Source organism: Procambarus clarkii, chromosome 82 (genome assembly GCF_040958095.1).
Source record: "Procambarus clarkii isolate CNS0578487 chromosome 82, FALCON_Pclarkii_2.0, whole genome shotgun sequence".
Lineage (NCBI taxonomy): Eukaryota > Metazoa > Arthropoda > Malacostraca > Decapoda > Cambaridae > Procambarus > Procambarus clarkii.
The window spans coordinates 4,342,970-4,362,658 of record NC_091231.1 but is presented as its reverse complement, the minus strand read 5'-3'; the positions used below and the strand labels follow the sequence as shown (position 1 = coordinate 4,362,658).

At 43.1% G+C, this 19,689-nt stretch overlaps 1 protein-coding gene across 5 annotated transcripts in view; it reads left to right on the top strand.

The window, feature by feature from the left end:
* The first annotated feature begins 247 nt into the window (after positions 1-247).
* LOC123764399 (putative RNA polymerase II subunit B1 CTD phosphatase rpap2) overlaps positions 248-19,689 on the top strand; it is a 35,398-nt gene continuing 15,956 nt past the window's right edge. Inside the window, exons 1-4 of one of the 5 annotated variants that reach the window (XM_045752199.2) lie at positions 248-377; positions 15,972-16,052; positions 16,991-17,105; positions 18,901-19,062. In XM_045752199.2, coding sequence (XP_045608155.1) covers positions 15,979-16,052; positions 16,991-17,105; positions 18,901-19,062 — 351 coding nt within the window. In that variant the 5' untranslated portion in view covers positions 248-377; positions 15,972-15,978. Of the gene's footprint in view, positions 378-13,793; positions 14,095-15,971; positions 16,053-16,990; positions 17,106-18,900; positions 19,063-19,689 lie in introns of those variants that run through there. The other 4 variants (XM_045752196.2, XM_045752198.2, XM_045752195.2 and 1 more) reach the window with 4 other exon arrangements.

Here is a 19,689-nt window from a genome sequence, read left to right as displayed (position 1 = left end):
ATGTGTCACTTAATGTTCTAGTTAGTGTGAGGCGGAGAGATCGACCTGGCACGGTCTTGGTAAATGTTTTAACGGTTAATAGCGGATTGACCGAGGAAGAGGGTCAGCTTCCGCACAAGATGGCGGCTTCTTGCAGAGTGACTCTCTCTCTAAGGAGAGTCTACGTTAATTAATACTTGTTTGGGGACGCCAAGGACTGATTGTTTAAGAACCTAAGTCTCCGTTTTTATTACCAACTAGTCCACAAGTAAACTAATTGAGTTTCTTTCAACAGATACTTATAAACAACTGCTGAAGGTGAAGTTAGCGGCTCATTTGACCACTATAGAGCTTAGTGCAAGGGTGCCGGTGTCCGAGCCTTCGTCTCTACTATGTAGGTATGCTCAGTAACCTTAATTATATTATGCATTTAATTTGATAGATATATGCAACCATACTCGTTTGTGTAAACGGAGAGATTTGTTTCTCTTAAGAAATTTGAATTATAGGTGATTTGTTTAGAAAATTGTCAACCCCCCCCTCCCGTGTAGTGGATATTTCCCACACATCCCTCCCTCACCCTCCCTCCCTCATTCTACTGCCATTCCCTGCCCAGGTGGAAATGGACAGGGAATGCACCATGACATGCACCATGCTTGGTGTATGTCTGCCTCCCTCATTCTACTGTGCTACCATTCCCCCCAGCCCCTCTCATATACCTCCCCAGCCCTCACATACCTCCCCAGCCCTCACATACCTCCAGACTCACCCCCAGAGGGTGGACCAAAATATGGATTAGTCAGGGGCCCACCTTTAGAGCAGACCTCCAAATCTGCCTCATACCATGCACAAGTTATCTATCGAAGAGTGAGAGTAGTGGGGGAATTTCTTCCGCATAAAATAGACTGGATTGCTGGCTTTATGCGCTGAAATTCGCTCCATATTGCGCTTAAATGCGTGCTAGCTCCTGTTATAAATATCTGACACCTGCTCTTATATATGTGTGCTATATAGTCAGTAGGTCGTCAACTTTTGATAAAGCACAATTGGTTGCTTGGGAAGAATGTGTCACTTTCACTGGCCTGCCTGGAGAAGGGGGAGGCGACCCTTCCCACGGGGGGTAGATCCATATGTTGCTTGGTGTATATCAGGAGACCTGGTGACCTTGTGCCGCCTTGTTGCTTGGTGTATGACAGGAGACCTGGTGACCCTCTACTCCCGCCGCTCCGTGACCGGCAACCACGGCTTGTTTCCTCAGACACTCATAAATCACCATTCTGGAAACAAATGTGAAAAAGGAGAAAGCGAGTTGTTGGTGTGTGGTGAAGACGGTGATGGTGTGTATAATGAAGACGGTGACGGTGTGTATAGTGAACCATGTGCATGGGAAATAGGCTTACAGGTTCCAGATGATGATAGGAAATGTCAACACTGTGGAGAAATGCCCGACAGACCACTGGAACATTATCTAACACAGTGCACAGTTACAAACCCATTAAGATTTCAACTTAGATTCAACAGAGCAGAAGAAGTTGTTAAACACATTGACCACAATCTTACTGAAGCGACCATATGAGTCATAAATACTCACACTCCGGCCAAATAAAAGAGAAACAAGGAACGATGAGTCACAATAACGTGGCTGAAGAATGTTGACCAGACCACATACTAGAAGGTGAAGGGACGACGACGTTTCGGTCCGTCCTGGACCATTCTCAAGTTGATTGTGTCAAGTCGAAACGTCGTCGTCCCTTCACCTTCTAGTATGTGGTCTAGCCAACAGAAACAAGCAACACTTAGTGGGCCAGCCAGAGGCTTAGGGCCCGCGCAGGAATATCCCTTATAACAAACTAGTTTTTTTTTCTACCACAGACGTGGCCACACATTTACAATGCTAATCAGCATATATACATTTTCTTCTGTCCTCCATGGACAGGGTTAGAGATGTGTTAAACATATAGTTCAGGGGTTTATTGAACAATCAACCACAGAATGTGATTCGGTGCTTTTAAAATGCTATTCTAACCTACATACGTAAATACATAGATACACAGATTTACGTATGCCCTACATAAAGTGTTCGATGTGTCTTTTACATAGTGTCATTAATGTACATTTACAAAGGTGAAATGTAGTTCTGATCAGCTTCCATATGTACTTTATACACATACATATACATACACACACACACACATATATATGTACACATACATATATACATACATCACTGACAGTGTGTATGGTGAACACTGACAGTGTACTCACCTAGTTGGTGTGTATGGTGAACACTGTGACGGTGTGTATGGTGAACACTGACAGTGTGTATGGTGAAGACTGTGACGGTGTGTATGGTGAACACTGTGACGGTGTGTATGGTGAACACTGACAGTGTGTATGGTGAAGACTGTGACGGTGTGTATGGTGAACACTGTGACGGTGTGTATGGTGAACACTGACAGTGTGTATGGTGAAGACTGTGACGGTGTGTATGGTGAACACTGTGACGGTGTGTATGGTGAACACACACCAGCGAGGCACCTAAGGTGTGCTCAAGCAACAACCACAAGGGCCACACACACTCACCACTTCCGGTCCCCAAAAGAAATTTTTCAACAACTTTTCATCTTCAAGTTACGAAACCAACTTGACTCGTCTCTTTCTCAAGGGAGGAAAAGTTGTAATTGTTCTTATAGTAACTTAAGCTGTTGTAGCATGATGGAAAACGGCCTTAAAAGGTGTTTTGTGTTGTGTAAGTAAGGTGAGGTGGGGGAGTATTAGGGCCATGACTGGTGGCCCTCTCTGTATCATGCGGCTCCCACCGTGGGGACTCAAGAGCCAGGAAGACAACAAAGTTTTGGTAAGTAAACTTGTAGAATTATTACATAAGCCCGATGGAGACCCCGGCGGGTCTTGGTGTCTCCCAGTAGGTCTTGGTGTCCTCTGGCAGGTCTTGGTGTCCTCTGGCAGGTCTTGGTGTCCTCTGGCAGGTCTTGGTGTCCTCTGGCAGGTCTTGGTGTCCTCTGGCAGGTCTTGGTGTCCTCTGGCGGGTCTTGGTGTCTCTCAGTAGGTCTTGCTGTCCTCTGACGGGTCTTGGTGTCCTCCGGCAGGTCTTGGTGTCCTCCGGCAGGTCTTGGTGTCCTCTAGCAGGTCTTGGTGTCCTCCGGCAGGTCTTGGTGTCCTCTGGCAGGTCTTGGTGTCCTCTGGCAGGTCTTGGTGTCCTCTGGCAGGTCTTGGTGTCCTCTAGCAGGTCTTGGTGTCCTCTGGCGGGTCTTGGTGTCTTCCAGTAGGTCTTAGTGTCTCCCAGTAGGTCTTGGTGCCTGGTTGGTGCCTTCAACATTAACTTTGGCTTGTTCGTGAAGAGAGTGAAGTCACGTTCAGTATATTTTCTTCTGAGAAGATGAGTGGCGTGTTTTATCTTTACAAGAGTGGAGCTTGTAGAAAGTCACCTGCGTATCCCACTTGTACTCCTTCCGGAAACTCCATATTAGCCATGACTTTCATTAACATGGTGAAGAGTACGGGGCTTAAGACTCCCTGAGGGGGGCCGCGGCCGCATTCTTGTGTGGTTGAGACAGATCCGGCGAAGGTAACTTTGGGTTCTCTTTCTGAAAGACAGTCTTCAGTTTATTCCAGGAGTCTCCCCTTTACACCCAGTGCATGCAAGCTATGCCCAGCCACTTGGGCTGGACGGTAGAGTGACGGTCTAGCTACATGCAGGTCGGCGTTCAATCCCCGACCGTCCAAGCGATCGGGCACCATTCCTTTAACCCGTCCCATCCCAAATCCTTCTCCTGACCCCTTCCCAGTTATCTTGAGATGATTTCGGGGCTTAGTGTCCTCGCGGCCCGGTCCTCGACCAGGCCTCCACACCCAGGAAGCAGCCCATAGCTGCTGTCTGACTCCCAGGTACCTATTTACTGCTAGGTAACAGGGGCATCAGGGTGAAAGAAACATTTTGCTTATTTTTCTCCGCCTCCACCGGGGATCGAACCCGGAACCTCAGGACTACGAATCCGAAGCGCAGTCCACCCAGCTGTCAGGCGCCCTTCCCAGTGCTATATAGTCGTATTAATGGCTTGGCGCTTTCTCCTGACAGTTCCACTTCGTCCAGGATCACGGTCCCCTGTGTCTCACCAAACGTTCCTTTGATGTCAACAAACACAGAATACTTGGCTGAGCCATTGACTAAATAATTTACCATTGCAATTAGTTGTGCTCCGCCCTTTAACAAAGCCATGAAGCCCTTCCCCTCGTCTACCTATCTTGTACGAAAGTGATTTAGAATGCTCGTTTCAAGCATCTTTCTCGTGCAAGATAGTACCTTAGTGCTGGAATGTTCGCCTGCCGACACGCCTCAGTGTCGCCCACCTTGAGACAACCTAACATAAGTTGGAATAATATGAAGCCAGTAAGAAGCTTTATCAGGTAACCGCCCAGACGAGGTGGAGCAGCGAGGGTCACCCCTGTGTCAGCCGGGCCCGTAGAGAAGCGTCCCAGATGATAATAGCAGTACGGTGTGTGGAGCCCCATGCACCTACTGACTGACCTTCCTCGGCTACTTTATGGTGGGGGAGTAACCAACAAAATATTTAATGGCGAGTGTTACTTTCACTTGGGCGAAGAGAGGGAGGAAGTGGAGGAGTGGTCCTGTGGGCAGAGAGCGTGAGTGAGGGGCTGCTCCTTCACGGACTGCGGTCAACCTCTCCGCAACATCCGCTTCCGTCCCTTTCGTCATCCCTCACAACGTTTACCAGAGTCACCGCTCACTAACACGTTTTCTTTGTGCTCATGTACGGGATGATGTACACAGCGGTCCTCTGGGGACAGGTGTGGGCCACCCTCTGACACACCTGGCATCTGGTGCAGGTGTACCGCGGGCCCACCTTCTATATAGGGCAGATGTACCCCCCACTCTTTTTTCTAAGACATGTCGCGTGTTTCACATAGCGATGGGCTCTCCGTTCAGACTTACTTTCTCCTCGGCCGCCACACCCATAATTACCAGCATCTTATTTCCATAAAAAAAACATTCCCTTAAGTTGGAGTTTTTTGCTCTCAGCAATGTTTGTATTAAACATATTGTGGTGGGTATGTCTTCCCTGTGGGTGCCTTTCTCTGCCTCCTTCCGTGTCTCTGGTAAAGATGTTCTAATTCTCAAAGGTAATGCTTTCTTGTGTATACTTGCTGGGAGAGAGCTCTAGTTACTGGATCCCGCCTCAAAGCTCAGATAGTGTGATACCAGTAGTAGTAATCCGGACTCCTTTCTCCTCGAGTCCATCCTGCCTCTTTATTACTGATGCACTCAAGGAAAGTTTCCTTACATTGCACTTGCTCTTCTGTGTTTCTACCAGCCACCTCATCCCTCGCGTTCTTTCCTCTCGTAACATACAGACTGTCTTTGTGTATTTGGACTGTCTTTGCCAATCCTGTTTGTGTTTTGTTTCTTCTGTTTATGTGAGTCTCGGGTTCTAGGTTGTTGTTGTTGTTTAAGATTCAGCTACTGGGAACAAAAAGTTCCAAGTAGCACGGGCTATGGTGAGCCCGTAGTGGACTTGCCTGGCACAGGAGCGGGGCTGTAACTTGGGTTCTAGGATAAGTTTTGTCTTGCATGCTAGCCACCAGGTCCTTCTCTTGCTCCCTCCCCACATCCCATTACCTTACATGTACCGAGAGTGAAGTCTAGTAGACATTTCTCCGATCATCCCCAGAACTAATCCAGGACATGTTGCATCTTTCAACAATTCTTGTGAGTGCTTTGACTTTATTCATTTTGCAATTCCACAAACATTGATATGAATGCATTGCTGACACTAACTGCATTGGTAATCATTTCTGTGAGTTTTGTCTCCACTTCTGCTATAATACCGGCTCTTGTTTCTTCTGTTCTGTTCCTCTCACCTGATTTATTAGATATTACATCAGCATGTGTGTGTACCATACTTGGTGGCGTCTCTTCTTGATGCTGACTTCTGTATCAGGGGGAATTTTATGGGAGAGAAGTGGTTGGGAATATGTGAATGGTGTGGGACAACGGGGGTGGGGGAGTGTGGAAGGTGTGGGTGTAGAGGGAGGAGTCAGCACAGCTGCACTAGTGACGGAGAGAGAGAGAGAGAGAGAGAGAGAGAGAGAGAGAGGGAGAGAGAGAGAGAGAGAGAGATGGCAGCTGAATGGTTTGCTTGTTGTTGAAATTGAAATACATTTACTGAGTTATAAATACACACACAAAGGGATGAGGCAGCTCAAGCTACTCTCACCCCGTTCAGTACAACGTGTTCATATATGTATATAAACACACATCACAAACAAGAAACATATTACCGAACATTCTGAGTGATAAACATACACATTTCGTTTGGTTGCAGAAGTAGTAGTATAGTAGACCGAAGGGAAGAAGGGAAGTACTTTGGGATAATAAAGTACTTTGGGATAAGAGGCTCATGGAGAGTGATTGGGAATGTTTGGGTTAGGGAAAGAGTAAAAGGGAATAATTTGTGGAGGGATGCACAGTGATAGGTCGGGGGAGACATTTCCCGTCACGCAGGGTGCAGTCGCACCTCCACAGATCTCCAGTATCATCTATTGATACTGGTAATGGCTCAAAAGGGCCACCACTTACGGGCTATTCATGCCCGTGCCACCTTTTGGGGGGCTTAATCTTCATCAATCAATCACAGTGATAGGAATGGGTTAGAGTGAGCGAGGCTCCGGTAGGTGTGTGGCGTGAGGTTGAAGAGTCACACACGTGACTGTGGCCCTTGGTGCCAGGTGTGTTGCATCTTGATTGTCTCTTTATCTCACCTGCTCTTCCTCTGGACATTATGCTGAGGCCTAGTGCATCTCAACTCCCCCCCCCCCATGGGGCAGTATTCCCCCCTCCTCTCCACGCCTCTATTGGTCATGTGCTCTCTCGACACATCTCTATATACAACAGCTAAAGTGGATATATCTTAAATTGAATTTCTGCTCTATTAACTAACTTACTGGAAGGTCAGTTGCACAAACAATCGTTAAGAGTTATTGATGGTGGCTGTGATGACGTGCTCACCATGACAGGGAACCACTGCCTCACACTACACACACAAATCACAATAGCGTGATGCATCAATGAACAAATCCACAAGGGCCGTGACGAGTATTCGAACCTACGTCCAAGATCTTCCCAAATGCTGCTTTAATCGACTGAGCTACGACATGGTCAAAAGAGTTGAAACCAGAAGTTCTACTGGACTTACATGGATCCTGCAGCCTCTCGGTTTGTGTCTCGGAGAGGCTGCACGATCCAAGTAAGTCCAGTAGAACTTCTGCTTTCAACTCTTTTTGACCATGTCGTAACTGTCGATTAAGGCAGCGTCTGGGAAGATCTCGGACGTAGGTTCGAATCCTCGTCACGGCCCTTGTGGATTTGTTCATTGATGCATCACGCTATTGTGATTTGTGTGTGTAGTGTGAGGCAGTGGTTCCCTGTCATGGTGAGCACGTCATCACAGCCACCATCAATAACTCTTAAGGACTCTTTGTGCAACTGACCTTCCAGTAAGCAGGCAATGAGACTTCCTCCTCACAGCACGTCGCATTTTGACGTATAACTTCCCTAAGGCCCAAAATTGACGTACACAAAATAGCAGCGGCTCAAGAAACTGACGTGATATGAGGTTTTCTTTTCACGAATCCTCGGGTTGGTTTAGTTCGGGCACAATAGTACATCAGTTTAGAGACGCTGTGAACGCCCGAACGGACGAGAGGTAGCGACAATTAAGGGTTCTTAAAAGGGAGGGGGTGAGGGAGGGTGTTAAGAGAAGGGGGGGGGGGTGGATTAAGATGAAGAGGTAAGGCTGAGAGAAGAAGTAGAAAAACTTGGATTGTGTGGCATTTACCACAAAGTGGAGAGTAGAGACAGCCGCTGTCTGCCTGGTGCCCACACCCGGCGCCTCCCTGCTCCCTCCTCACTATATTTGGTCTTCACCAGCTGGACAGTGACACGAGAGGCAGCTTGTGTCTTGTGAGACGTTAAGTGTGGCAGGCTGGTGTGAGTAGAGATTTAGCTACTCAGAACGAAGTGTCCATGTAGCACGGGCTATGGTGAGCCCGTAACATGTCCCCGTCATCGCTAGTATATATATACATGTTGCAAGGTGCCACCTCAGCCACAGGTACCGTCGCTGCACCTCCTTACAGAGTTCCCACGTACGCAGGACCGCACGCGTGATACATCAAGATATAACACTCTTATGACATGCACGGGAGGCATCTCCCGTCACGCAGGGTGCAGTCGCACCTCCACAGATCTCCAGTATCATCTATTGATACTGGTAATGGCCCAAAAGGGCCACCACTTACGGGCTATTCATGCCCGTGCCACCTTTTGGGTGGCTTAATCTTTATCAATCATTCAATCATCTTATGACATGCCTGACATGTGTGGCATAATATGACCGCCTGGCTTGTCATGAACAAGATGACAGGTGAGGCCTCGTTTAACTTCATCTTGACACAAGAATACAAGTATTGACACCAGAACGAACAGTTTAACAAGTCACAGACCCACTCTCTGTAAGCTCTGAGATATGAATGAACAACAATAAAAACACCATTAAAATTGTTTAAAATTACTTAAGTTATTTAAAATTACTAAAAATTAGTAATAAAGTAGATGGCAAATTCCTTGGGATTCTCATTGATAACAAGCTGAATTTCCAGGGACACATTCTAAATATATCAAAAAAATTTCTAAAACTGTTGGCATTCTTTCTAAGATCAGATATTATGTACCTCGCCCTGCCCTGGTGACTATTACTCCCTCATTTATCCATATCTCAACTATGGTATTTGTGCTTGGGGTTCTACTACACAAAATCATTTACGTCCTATAATAACTCAACACAAAGCTGCTATTAGAACAATATCTAACTCTGGCCCCAGACAGCACTCCGTACTCTTATTCAAATCTTTAAATATGTTAGATATTAAGTTACTGCACATCCTCTCATGTGTATTCTATATATTTAAAACTCTGAACTGCAATGTCAATCCTGACCTTAAACATTTCCTAGAAGGTTGTAACAGAACCCATGGGCACCACACCAGAAGCAAATACCTATTTGATATTCCAAGAGTGCAACTTAACCAAACTAGAAATGCTCTACAATTCAAGGGACCCAGAATGTGAAATGATCTCCCCAATCATGCCAAAGGCTGTACCTCTCTCAACCAGTTTAAGAGTAGAACCAAGTACTACCTAATTAACTTTATGTAATCTACCTTACCCCTTAAATGTCAACCCATGTCTTGCTTCTAAACAATGCTCTTTGTTGAACAACTTGTACAGTTGCTGATTTCTGCCATGTCACCCCCCCCCCCTTTTTTTCATTTCTTTTTTTCAACACGTATTTTTCCCCCACACCTTGCCCGAAACGCTATGCGTATTAGTGGCTTTAGGTAATGCATGTACTAGCTCCATCTATAAATCCAACATTATGTTTGTAACTCTGCATCTGTGTATGTACTTTTCCTGAATAAAATATTAGTACTATTATTATTATTTGTAACCACAAAGAAAACAAGAAACACGCCTTGTAAAATCTCAAAATACAACACAAATCCCCTGAAGGCAGTCACGATCAATAGCTTAATACATTTACAAGCGTATGCGGAAATATCACTTTCTAACGCATACGGAGAATGTTGCTTCTATACGCACCAATCAAGGGCAGGACTCCAGAGAGGGAAAGCTTCTTGTTTACCACAAAAAAGAGACGACTATGAAATTAACACAAAAACCTAGACGTAAGAATGTGAGCAAATGTCAGGTATCGCCCGTGGCTCTGGCGGAGCGGGCCGCCGCCCCTGCCGCCACTACTGCAGCCGCCCGTGGCTCTGGTGGAGCGGGCCGCCGCCCCTGCCACCACTACTGCAGCCGCCCGTGGCTCTGGCGGAGCGGGCCGCCGCCCCTGCCACCACTACTGCAGCCGCCCGTGGCTCTGGCGGAGCGGGCCGCCGCCCCTGCCACCACTACTGCAGCCGCCCGTGGCTCTGGTGGAGCGGGCCGCCGCCCCTGCCGCCACTACTGCAGCCGCCCGTGGCTCTGGTGGAGCGGGCCGCCGCCCCTGCCACCACTACTGCAGCCGCCCGTGGCTCTGGCGGAGCGGGCCGCCGCCCCTGCCACCACTACTGCAGCCGCCCGTGGCTCTGGCGGAGCGGGCCGCCGCCCCTGCCACCACTACTGCAGCCGCCCGTGGCTCTGGCGGAGCGGGCCGCCGCCCCTGCCACCACTACTGCAGCCGCCGTGGCTCTGGTGGAGGAGGAGCCAGCCGCCGCCCCTGCCACCACTAATCTAGCCGCCTGTGGCTCTGACGGATGAGGAGCCAGCCACCACTACTCCAGCCGCCCGGTGATGGGAAACAGCTCTGGCGAGGTTGCGTATTGGCCATACTCGCTTAACCCACGGTCACTTGATGGAGCGCCGCCCTGCTTCTTATTGTCCTAATTGCATTGTCCCTCTTACGGTCGTGCATGTCCTTCTTGAATGTCCTGACTTCCAGGACGAGCGTGTCCTGCTTTCCGACCGTCCCTCGCGGTCACTTGTCCCTCAATAGAATTCTTGGTGACTCGGATACTTTTGATATCGTTCGTCTTATGCGTTTTTGTTCTCGTATTGGCATCCTTGGTGATATTTAGCGCCCTCTGATTATTCCGCACATTTGATGGTGCTACATAGCCTTCCCGGTTTGGTGCCTTCTTTTGATAATTACTTACTTACTCCAGCCGCCCGTGGCTCTGGCGAACTGGCCCTGCTATTCAAGGGCAGTTCGCAGAGGATCATATTCAGGGGTAAAGATATTTGAAATATTCAGACTGTGTGGGATAAATTCGGTGACCTGTGTCACCATACTGGACTGGTGGGCAATGAAGACAAAACTGTTTGACTGTAGAAGTCGGAAGCCATTAAATATATATTATATTATTTACTATATTAAACATGAACTGGAAATCTAGAGAGAGTTAACATATACAATTATTTAGGCACATATGTTGTATATACCCATGAGAGTTTGGAAGCTGAGTTGAACGGACCGTTGGGTCAATGTCTGAGGAAAGTACAACCTTTGAAAGCCTTGGCATGTTGTGGAAAGGCTTGAACTTAATGTACTTAAGTACTATGAGATCTTCTAAATTGTTTTTCTTGTTTCCTCGTAAATTGGATTGATCAATGCAGTATGAATTTTCTCAACATAATAAATATAATGGTCTTTCAAAGCAGCTCTTTGGAAATGCAAAACAGGAGCATTCTATTGTTCTAAAATCCTGTCCAGCAAATTGCTTTGTAGTACAAAAATTAGTGCCCGAAACGCTTTGTGTATTAATTTCTTTATTAATGCATTTACGTAACTGCACATTTAAACACTCTATCATGTTCTGTATATTTCATGAAATAAAAATGTTATTACTATCATCATCATCATCATCATTCAAATTTTATTCAGGTATAAGTACATACATAGAAGATGAGTTACAAACATAAAGTTGGATTTACAGATAATAATAGTAATAATAATTTATTTAGGAAAAGTACATGCATAGTTGCAGAGTTACAGTACAAACATTCTGTTTGATTTAAAGATAGAGGACCATACAATACCTAAAGCCTATAGTACGCATAGCGTTTCAGGCAAGATGAGGTGGGAGGAGTGTTGAGTCCCACACTGTTTAATGTACTAATGAATAAGATAGCATCTGAGAGATACTCAAATGGGGTAACTCCGATCATATATGCCGATGATATTTTGTTTCAGGGCAAAGATATTTCAAAGGTTCAAACAGTGTTGGACAACTTCGGAAACCTGTGTCACCATATGGGATTAGTGGTTAATGAAAACAAAACTAAGTTTGAATGTAGAAGTCGGAGGCCCATTATATTGAAAATAAACGGTAAAAATATAGAGAGAGTTAATATATATAAATATTTAGGCATATATGTTGGATATACCCATGAGAGTTTGGAAGCTGAGATGAACAGACTGTTGGGTCAATGTCGGAAGAGATTACAACCTCTGAAGGCCTTGGCATGCTGTGGAAAGGGAGTGGGAGTCCCTGTGCTACGAATGTTATACTTGAGTACTGTAAGATCTCTTATTGATTATGCTGCACCTGTCATTTCTTGTTTTGGTAAAGGTAGGATGGGCAAGTTGGAGAAGGTACAAAATGAAGCAATGAGAATTATCTTAGGATGCCCAAGAAATGCTATGATTGAGATAATGAGGATGGAGTTGAATCTGCAGAGTATTGGGGATAGAATTTCAGAGATAAATGTAGCCTCTGCCATTAGATTAATGAGAGGTGGGGGAGCTAATGAATTAATCCTCTCGGTTCCAAAGGTGGGAAGTAGTGAACAGTGTATGATGAAGAAAAGAGTATATATGAATAAATTATGTTATAATGTTATAAAGTATGATGTTATTACAGAGTGTGTTGCTGTGCCCAAGAGAAAATTTACACCACCATGGGAGGATTGTAATGTAGATGTAGTAATTACTCCCTTGCATAAGAAAAAAAAGTATGTATGAAATAGGAGAGCTGAGGGCAACATATGATTGTATAATTAGAAAACTGCCTACGGAAAACACTCTACATGTATATTGTGATGGGTCAGTAGCTAGGGATGGGAAGGCAGGATGTGGAGTCTTGATCAGGGAGTACACTGACATCGGCACTGTAGATACTGTTATTGGACGCCGCTTAACTGACAATGTCTCTTCAACGCAGGCTGAACTCCAAGGAGTATTAGCAGGATTACAGGAAGTAGTCAAATGTGGTAAAAATGCTTGCTTCTTTATTGACAGCAGAGGAGCGTTAGAGTCTTTAAATAGCAGACGCCCAGTATACCAGGATATTGTGATAGAGTGTAGAGAGAATGTTAAGAAATTAAAAAAAAAATGGGTATAAAGTAAGATTCATGTGGATCCCTTCACATGTGGGAATACTGTTGAATGATGACATAGCGAAGAGAGCCACTGAAAAAACTCTTGTTGATGTTGTATGTCAGTTAACTTTGAAACAAATAAAAACAAGAATCAAGATGATCCAAGAGGGTGAAGAAATGATAGAGAATGGCAATGGTGGACAGTAGTAACACACTTAAGAATTATTCAATAATAAATACAAATTCGTCCTTCACTTATGGTAAAGGAAAGTCTACTTGGAAGGATTCAATTTACATGAGATTAAGATTAGGATACAAATATATCTGGCAGTAATGTGTTGATGTCAGTGAAAAAGATAAGGAGTGTAAATTATGTAGTATGCCGCACGCCCACACCTTAGAACATTATGTATTAGAGTGTCAACTTATTGAAAACTATAGAAATAAGGAAATAGTGTGCCACATAAAATTGTTTGGATGTATGATAATGGTATGATAGACAGTATACTTAGGAGCTACAAGAATTTTGCCCCAAGAGTGTAACAATTATATGCTGTACTTACTATATTAACCTGCAATGTTAAATGGGATTCTTGTATTGTAATTTGTCTATTTGTACTCACAGCATTTGTGCACCCCTTGAGGGACTTGAAGTAGAGGGGGGTAGAAATAGCCTAAGCTACTCTATCCCTTTTGAGATGTATTTATTGCTTATCTCAATAAACATACTTGAACTTGAACTTAAGGTGGGGAAAAAACCACTTAGACTATAGATAGATAGAGCTAGTACATACAATACCTAAAGCCACTAATACGTATAGAGTTTCGGGCAATGGGCAATCATCATAATCATCATTATCAACATCATCCTCATCACTATAACAAAAGGAGTTTTTTGACAAAGGTGAAGGTCCAGGGGGTCGGTTAGACTATGGTGAGGCAAGACGCGGTAATCCGACCGAATCCGACTGGCTGGACGAGAACATTCTTCCCACAACACGGTAATCTGACTGCTGGTTCAGTCGTGACGACGAGTAGACGGTTGGACGTCTGCTTGGAAAGCAACGCAGTTGACGTACTGCTTACCCAACATTATCACCCGTGGGGCCATTGGGTAGAGAAAAAGCTTCGCGTCAACTGCACGCATTTTGTCGAGCGCCTCCGCCTAGAGAGTCACCTTATACAAGTACACTGTCAGGGTAAAATAATTACCCTAATATTTTGTCTGTGTATATTTCAGTATTGTAACTGATGCAGAAGCATTCAGAACCTTCCCTGTCCCTGCATTACAATGATGACATCATAGTGATTCCACTCGCATCGTGATCACTATAAAACACAAAATTTATCTCTTAGTTCTGTTAGGATAAGATAGGTTAAGCTAGGTTATGTTTAAAGTGATGGCATAGTCAATTAAAAATTTTTACCACTCTTGAACCCTACTTGTTTAATATAGTTACAATATTTGTACAATATTTGATCTGTGAAAGCTCTTTAATCCAGTCAACAGCAGCAAAAACTGTTAAAAGTTAAAACTTTTATAGAGCACTATAAGTTATTTCTAAGTACACTGCAACAGAATTCATAAACATCACAAAAGAAACATGTCTGATATAACAAGTCTGACTAGTCCAAAGAAAAAAATGTTGCAAAAGTAAATTATCTCAACTGCAATAGAATGCTGTGTTTCATTTAACCATTTTAGAAAACCAACAATTACTTAATATCTTGTAGTAAATCTAAATGCTATATCTACATGTCAAATTTTTCCCATAGAATGTTTGTGCTATGTAAGTTAATCATATGTTGCTGCTACTTTTGGCAAGTACTTCCCTGCATGTACTGCTACTTCCATAATTGTTCTTAAAAACTGCATGTAAAATAAGAATTCTTGCTTCTCAAATCAATAGATATCCAACTCTCACATATCTGAAAAGGAAGAAATGACGCCAGCTTCCTGTCCTCGTTGAAGCATCTAGAGTGTTAGTAGCCCTCATGTAAATTCAGGTAAATTATCAAGTCCATGATGGACCGAAATGTCGTCGTTTCTTCATTTTCAGATGTGTGGGTTGGATATCAACTCTTCAGCCACGTTATCGTGACTCATACTCTCAAATCATTGCTGGCCACCAAAATTAAAGTCAATATGGCATTTTATTAAATAACACTTTCAAGATTTATCATATTAATAATTCAACTAAAATTTGTTATGTTGAACCTACATATTGTTTATCATATGTCAGTAGCCTATGTTTTGATAGGGTTTTCAACTTGAATGAATAAACTTGGTTTTTAATGGTTCCTCTAAAGGCCAAATATCTGACCTCCCCCATGTATAGTGTCTTGTTTCTTGGAAACCAAGTAATGTTAAGATCTTAACTTTAATGTGCATGGAAGAAATATATGGCATCTCGGTATGTTTTGGTGAGGTTTTCAGTTTCCTTAGGTGTACTGGTGACCAACAACCGGCTCACAGTCTCCTGTTCCACTGGTAGTTGATATCACCTTTATTCTTAGTTTTTAATATTCCAGGTATCTACCCTGGTACCATTTTACAGCATAAAGATCATACACAAGCCAGAATAAAATAATATGCAGTCTGCGTGGTGCATAAGCCAGAATATGCACTCCCCATGTTGTAGTGGTAAAGCAAGTGCCCGGTGCTTCACAAGCACTTTGGCCTGGGTTCATATCCTGGCTGGGCAGGATTGACCAGACACCAATCCTTAACTGTAGCCTCTATTCACTAAGCAGTGAATGGGTTCCTGGTTGTTAAACGATTCGGCGGGTAGCATTCCGGGGAAAAAATTAGGGACCTGCCTGAAACCCTATGCATGTTAGTGGCTTTACAAGAATGTAAGAACTTTTGTACAGTATATATAAATAAAGTAAATAAATAAATAAATAAATACTTTCCAATGACTTCTGTTTAATTGATCTAATCTTACTTTTTAAGTTTCAGTCCCCCCCTCAAAAAAATAAAAAATAAAAAAAGATTAGCTGGCAATTTTTCAGTTCTGTCAATATTTTGAGAACTGTTGATTTTGTTTGTCTTAGTTGAAATCTTTTGTTTCAGTTCAAATATGTTGGAAGAGAATATTCCAAAGAAGACTGCAGAGGATACCGTAGGACATGGAACAAATAAGCCGTCTAGGAGGTAAGAGGTTTGATTTGTCGTGATCTGATATTTTAAGCCATCAACCTAATTAATGTATTTGCTACTTAGTTGTTTTATGCAGGATATTAGGGATGAGAGCAGATCAGTATTTCAAAAATGTTGTCGACTTCCGCATGAATGGACAAAATCTTACCGAAGGCAGTTCATAGCTGAAGAAGTTCTGTTTTGTCCAAGTTTTGCTATTTCCTGCTATTTTATTAAACACATTTAAATGGTAGAAATGACAGAACCCACCTTTGTGTACATTTTAATACCAAAAACACTGAAATTTGTAAGTTAGCATTAAATACTTAACAGTGAATTTGTTGATTAGCTGAAGGGAGCCGGTCGGCCGAGCGGACAGCACGCTGGACTTGTGATCCTGTGGTCCTGGGTTCGATCCCAGGCGCCGGCGAGAAACAATGGGCAGAGTTTCTTTCACCCTATGCCCCTGTTACCTAGCAGTAAAATAGGTACCTGGGTGTTAGTCAGCTGTCACGGGCTGCTTCCTGGGGGTGGAGGCCTGGTTGAGGACCGAGCCGCGGGGACACTAAAAAGCCCCGAAATCATCTCAAGATAACCTCAAGATAACCTTGGCATGCTGAAGGGAAGCCTGTGAACCACCAGTGCATCCCACCAGTCAAAGTTTGAGCATTTCTGTCTTATCCCTCCCAGGATAAAACAGAAAATAGACAAAACCCCTGACTCTATACCTCTAAGGGAGTGACTCTCAATCACTCCAGAGAAGACAACTCTGGCAAGTGCAAGGGCAGCTCAGCGAAGGTAACCCTGAGCACATGCAGCTCCAAGCACTCTACAAGGCAGGCCTATGCTACACCACATTGTATAAGAAAAGCCACTAAGGCAAAAACCCGAGACATATTAGGTGTTTATAATATGATTTCATGTTAATTTTCTAAATATTAAATGTCTTACAGAGAGGAGAGTTTCAAAATTACAAGTGATTTGGCCAAGGAAGCGAAGCACCGTGCACAGGGCATATACCTGAGCATGATATTAAATGCTGTCAGCCCCTTGGATTTTGTTAAGCAGGTAAGCTAAGGCCATCTCCTAATTCATTCAGAATGATTTAAGAATACTGTGCAGTCGAACCTTAATTATAGGCTGGGATTTGTTTTTCAATATACTGTATCTTGTTGGAGGTGTTAGGTGGTGATAGGTTAGCATGTTTGGAGGTTTCATTGGGTGCATATGTCCTCCATGACTCTTCTGGTTTGACTCCTAGACGGCTTGGCTAATAATATGTCTTACATCGTGGTGTGTATGACAAAACTTGTTCACAAAAAAATGTACAAAAAATTGCATTTGGTGATTTAAGCACGAGGTAATTGCTGATAGCGACTAGGGCCATTTAATGGATAATGAGTGACGTCCTTTTTAACCCATGTGTGGTAATGATTTGATCTCGCTTCCTAACTACCATCTGCTGCTACTCTTGTGGAGCTGATACACTGGGAGAAAATCATATTAAATGTAAAAGTGAAGATGATAACATGACCAAGTTAGAATCACAGACTCCCTTTACAACATAACCTGTGTTGGTATTAGTGTTGATCGCATAAATTATGTTAACTTAGTAAAAAAAAATCGTTGAAACCCATGATCAAAGATATATTTAGAATTGATGAAATCTTAAATTATGTTTATTCTTTGCAACATATCTCCATTTGACTATTGTGTGTGTTCCATTCTTGTGTATATTTTTATAAAATGACTAAAGGATATCATAATTCTTGATCATTAAGTAAAAAAGTAATACAAGTATTTACCCAGATATCCATACATTATTAAATTACAGTATTAGGTACACTAGTGTAGCAAATATTCTTGTAGAAACAAAAGCAGGTAGATATGGTTTTCCATAGTTGGTGGGGGGGGGGGGGGTCGTCTAAAGGCATGTTAGGCTTTTTGAGGATGTAATTGACAACAATTGTCTAACTTTTGGGTTCCTATATACTGCTAGATGAACAGGCGCATCAAGTGAAAGGAAATATTGCTCAAATGTTCTTATCCTCCATGGGACTTGAACCCAGGACCTATTTCAGCTGTCACCCAACTGTAAATTTCTATTTAAGCCGGTAACCCTTGTATTTATAAAGTGCCACGTTACCATGTTCATCGTCATATTTCAAAATAATTGGCATGCATTAACACTACTGTACCTATGTTCAAGCACAAATATAAAATATTAAAATGTTATATAGCACTTGCATCAGTATTCCTTTCAAATAATTAGGCATCTGGATGCTAAAATTTTGGCAGGTTAGGTTAAGGGAAACATGGTGCTGCACCATCAAACTAGTTCTAGAACTTGATTGAGGATGAGACCTCACTCCAAACACACACAAATATTACACACAGAAATCACAGTAGCGTGATGCATCAAATGAACAAATCCACAAGGGCCGTGACGAGGATTCGAACCTATGTCTGAGAGCATCCCAGACGCTGCCTTAATCACCTGAGCTACGACGTGGTCAAAACTCGTAGAGTTCGAATCCTCGTCACGGCCCTTGTGGATTTGTACACAAAAATATTATTTAAATATTGAGGCTACACATGTGCTTGAGGAATTGAGGGACATGGGTTCGATTTTGTTTAATGGCTTTAATAGTTATTCATAAATTCATCACATTCTTGTCATCTTGTCACTCTATTATACATTTAAAAATATTCCTTTGGTGTTAAAAACTAATAACTGTGAAAATAAGTAATTTTGAGCCTTGTACAGTGTGCAATAATATGTAGCATATGGTCAACACATTTATCTTTTCAATACAGACATATAAGTAGTTGAATTAAAGTTAATTACAGTATATTTCCTCAGGCTCGGTACATTAATCCATCCATTTATGATGATATCGTCAATGACCGTTCCACTACCAGCCTATGTGGATACCCGCTGTGTTCTAGAACTTTTGAAGACGTGTTTGGGAACAGATCTTACATTATCCGTAGGAACAAGATTTATGACATCTCCGTAAGAAGAGTAAGTATTCCAGTGCGTTACTTTTTATACATTATTATCTTAGGGTGGAAGATATACATGTACAGTAATTACTTGTTGTTATTGATATATTGTACTTAAATTGCATGGGACAGGTTTATAATATATGCTGGCCAGCTGTAATGGGTGTCCATGGAAGCACTGCCATTGGGAAAATAAAATTATATTCTTTTATATAGATGCCTAATTTAAGTTGTTTCACTTACACTGCAGAGCTAATGTTGTGGCCAGCTTGACAGCTAGATTAGGATGGAGTTTAATGCAGTAAATATAAGACAATACAATAGAATTTGACTTCTCATCACCTTTTGATGGGGGTGTGTCACAAGGTTTAAGGCTCAGCCACTCGTATTATGCCAATAGTGATTTGCGATGTTTATAATAAACTCTCGTTTATAAAATAATTTCCAATGGCGGGTAAATGACACTTATACTTGGGCTTTTCTAGGTCCCTCTAGGCCAACTATTCTGACCTTCCCCAGGATGCAACCTGCAATAATTTTCTAACTCTTGAGTATCTGTTTTACTGCTAGATGAAGAGAGATATCAAGTGAAAGGAAATGTGCCCATTCTGTCTGGGTATCAAACCCTGGTTCCTCTGCTATGAGC